The sequence below is a fragment of the Gossypium raimondii genome, chromosome 11 (assembly GCF_025698545.1).
Source record: "Gossypium raimondii isolate GPD5lz chromosome 11, ASM2569854v1, whole genome shotgun sequence".
NCBI classification, from domain to species: Eukaryota; Viridiplantae; Streptophyta; class Magnoliopsida; order Malvales; family Malvaceae; genus Gossypium; species Gossypium raimondii.
The window spans coordinates 52167563-52171162 of NC_068575.1; the positions used below are offsets into that span (position 1 = coordinate 52167563).

The following is a 3600-nucleotide window of genomic DNA, read 5'->3' on the forward strand; positions in this document are numbered from 1 at the left end:
TACCATAAAAAACATATCTTTGTACCATGAAAACAGATGCAGCAAATTTTCAAAATTGTAAAGGCGATACCAAAAGCATCTTTGTTTCTCACTAAACAGACTAGCGTGCCAGGCGTATGCATTCTATAAGCTCATCTCTTCAGCAGGATGCGTGGGTCTATGTTAACTGGCGAAAAATTCTTAAGAGATGATTGCCTGAAAGGAAGCTCCAGATAAGTATTCTGTATTTTTCAAAGTGGCTTGAGACTGTTTGCTACCTTTTTCTTTCCTCGGACAGTTCATGTCGGGATTTTTCTTCCCATGTTTACATATCTTTTCCAGCCAGGTTTAGCGATAACTTGTGCTGGAATTAAACTTCAGCTGCTATGGCTGTTTTCTGGTCACTTCGTTTCTTCTTTTCAATTTGCTTCTGTGACTTATTCAAAGTTTGGTCAGCCTTGGACACGATTTTAGAGACTGTGAATCCAGCCTCTTCGAAAAGCTGTGCTCTATGAGGAAGCAAAGCATTGCGAAGAACAACGCCAACTCCTTCATAGGTCCAAACCCCTAAAACTGCCTCTCCTTTAAGTCCAATAGCAAACCAACCAATACCAGCAGCAGCAATGTCCACTGAACTCGATTCCCAGCTATTACCCGAAATATGGAATTCCTTTCTCACCCAACTGCCAAGCTGTCCTTCTCGTTGCTCTCCAATTGGTGGCTAAAAGCAAGCAGCAGACAGAAAGTGTCAAGGGTAACATTATACACAAGCAAAAATGCTGTAGAAGGATAGCTATATAAACTTTGCAGCACATCCCAAGGCTGTTTCAATTCCAAGAAGAATATCATATTGCAAAGTGAAAATCTGAATAGAGCAGAATGGCAAAAAAGCATTTTTGCATTGCATCACTTGTATCAAGTGAAAGATATTACTCCCTTGAGATGCCATACCTGTAACTGATGACCAATATGATCCTCTAGTATTCTTTGTGCATTTTCAGTTTTCCCCATGTGTAATGGTAGATAAGGGGATGCCCAAACCGTAACATATAGTGATTCCACAGATGACTCGTCAATGTCCAACCTCATTAATCCAGCAATATGAACTGTGTTACCAGCCTGTCAAATTTGAATCTATTAGCATTAAACTACAAAAAGGAACCAAAACGTGAAACCCAGAATTATCTAGAGAATATCTGAAACAAAACACCAGCCAGCAAAAATAAAGAATCTATTCTGACCAAAAAATGGGCAGAAAAATCTATTTACAGACCATCGCAACAGCAAATTCTAGCTAGAAATTTAGGTAGGTAGCACATTATATTGAAAGTAGACTAATGCTACTTGTTTTGAGATTCACCTTGATTCTATACGTCCTTGGTTTCAGCTCCTTACTAATATAGACAAGCTTCTGCTCCTCCCTTGTCAACCTAGTCGTCATCTGATGTGGCTGTAAAAGCCCTGGAGTATCAAATAACTTTGCCTGTCCTGGCAGCACCCCTTCCACTCTTACTAGGCCCAAAGTTGTCCCAGGCACCGGTGCCTCTGTTAAGAAACCAATCTTCCCACCAACACACTTGCCAATGGCATTGATCAATGTACTCTTTCCAGCATTTTGGGCACCCACTGCCCACACAGTACCTCTAGGCCCTGCCATCTCCACGACATCATCCACCAAGTTTTTCACCCCCCAATCCTTCACAGGACTCACAAAATGCAATTTTGCAATCTTGCTAGCTCCACCTTCCCTCGCTCTCTGCCTTGCCCAATGCTCAAATCGCGTAGGTGACAATGAGCTAGGTAAAAGATCAATCTTAGTAACTACAAGCACAACCCTAGGCACATTTCCGGATTTTCCCTGTTTCCAAGCTGAGTAATTCTCTTCAGTTACATCAGATACAAGTTTTGCCACTTTTCTTGGAAATGATCCATCAAAATCTGATGCATCAACCACCATTAACACCACCGACCGACCTCCTGAAACTGATCCCAATCTCCTCCCGACTGTATGATCAAAATCAAATTCTGGCAATAAGTTCTCCATCGTTGGATCCTTCACCTTGCCATAGTGGCGCAATGAGTGACATCTAGCACAAACCACAGGCTTTTCAGGCATTTCTTTATCTAGGTTTTCTTCTTCAAGGTCAGGACTTTCACGTTTTTTCTCCAAAATCAGACCTTTCTTGAGAAACGCTGTGAATTCAGGTTCTGTTGAAACAGGTACCAAGTGGCGGGAACTTGTTTTGAGCGTCGGGTCCTTGGTCTTTGTTGGAGGCTTGATGAAGAACCCAACAAGCTTAGGGTCTGAGTCCTGCATGTGAACCCCACATCCTGGGCAAACAACATTGTAGGGAGTGCCATCATCATAGTTTCCATCTCGGTTCAGGGTCAAAGGTTTAGGAGAAGATGGCTCCTGCTTCTGCAGATGTTTTTGAAGCTTTTTAGTTGCTGAAGTTGTGGCCGTAGATTGAGAGGAGAAATGATTGGTGAAGAAGATGAGGTGTGAAAACTTGTTGGGAATTTGGGGCGTATTTGCAGGTAATAATGGACTTATCAATGTAGTTGAAGTAAAAGATGGTTTGGTAAAGAAAAGGGCAAGAGAAGAAAGGGGTATCAAATTCGACGGAGAAAGATTTCTGGCTCTAAAGATCATTTCTCTAAAAACCAACGGCTGTGGGAGAAGAGAAGCAAAAGATAATTAAAAAAAAAAAAACCTGATTTGCAGAGACGAGAGAGAGAAGAGATGGATGATGGTAGCAGGAAGATGACGATGGAAGAAAGAGTAAAGACCTTTCAAATAAGTGAACAAAAAATTAGGGTTTAATAAAGGCTTAATATCTTTTTTGGCCCTATACTATAGCTAAATTCTCACTTTGGTACTTGTATTTTCTTTTCTCAGTTTGGTCCTGTACTAGCTAAACCCTATACAGTTTTTAAGAATTATTAACCCCTTTAAATTTCTTTGTTAAATTTAAATCAATTACAATATTATTTTTTACTATATGGTTGTTAAGTGAGTTTTTCTCTAAAATTTTAATATGTTACACTAATATATTTAATAGAAAAATTTTAACGATATCAATTAAAATATTTAAAAATATAGAGACTTCAAACATATTTTAACTTACAAACTTTTACTATATAATTTGGTTCAAAAATAATTAACCAGACGTGAAGCATTGATAAAACCATTCTAGTTAATATCATTCAAGTGTACAATAATTTTTTAATTAAAATCTAAGTTATATTAAAATATTAATTGGTATGGTTTTGAGTTTCCACCATGTTACGTATTAGGTTAATTTAAGTTTCAATATTTTTTTTATATATTTGAAATTTAGACTTTATATTTTTATTTTTAAGGATTTAATTCATTTACTTTTTAGATTTAAAATTTAAGTTTAGTTGTTAACATTGCTACAATTTTTAATTGAATTAGCAAGTCTGATGTTTTGAATTGTTTCGAAAAACTCACTTAGTACCTATGTAACAAGAAAAATATTGTAATAGACTTGAATTTGACAAAGAATTTTAATGGTGTTAACAATTTTTAAAATTCACATCAATATTTTAATAAAAATAAAATATCTAGACTAATTAATGACGTTATAAAAATTTAAG

The 3600-nt window shown here is 37.0% G+C and overlaps 1 protein-coding gene across 1 annotated transcript; it reads right to left on the reverse strand.

Annotated features, from left to right (window-relative positions):
• On the reverse strand, window positions 1-2755 carry LOC105803089 (GTP-binding protein BRASSINAZOLE INSENSITIVE PALE GREEN 2, chloroplastic). Its single transcript, XM_012635083.2, has 3 exons — window positions 1340-2755; window positions 931-1098; window positions 1-700 (listed from the first exon to the last, which is right to left on the reverse strand). The coding sequence occupies exons 1-3, from the start codon at window positions 2630-2632 to the stop codon at window positions 350-352; spliced, it is 1812 nt and encodes a 603-aa protein (XP_012490537.2). The 5' UTR covers window positions 2633-2755; the 3' UTR covers window positions 1-349.
• Window positions 2756-3600: the final 845 nt, after the last annotated feature.

Excerpts from the sequence above, each read along its gene's own strand:
- LOC105803089 (XM_012635083.2), bottom strand. The coding sequence starts at position 2,632 with ATGATCTTTAGAGCCAGAAATCTTTCTCCGTCGAATTTGATACCCCTT. Across the intron at positions 1,099-1,339 it reads CAAGGACGTATAGAATCAAG|GCTGGTAACACAGTTCATAT; the intron begins GTGAATCTCAAA and ends CAAATTTGACAG. Across the intron at positions 701-930 it reads ATATTGGTCATCAGTTACAG|CCACCAATTGGAGAGCAACG; the intron begins GTATGGCATCTC and ends GCTTGCTTTTAG.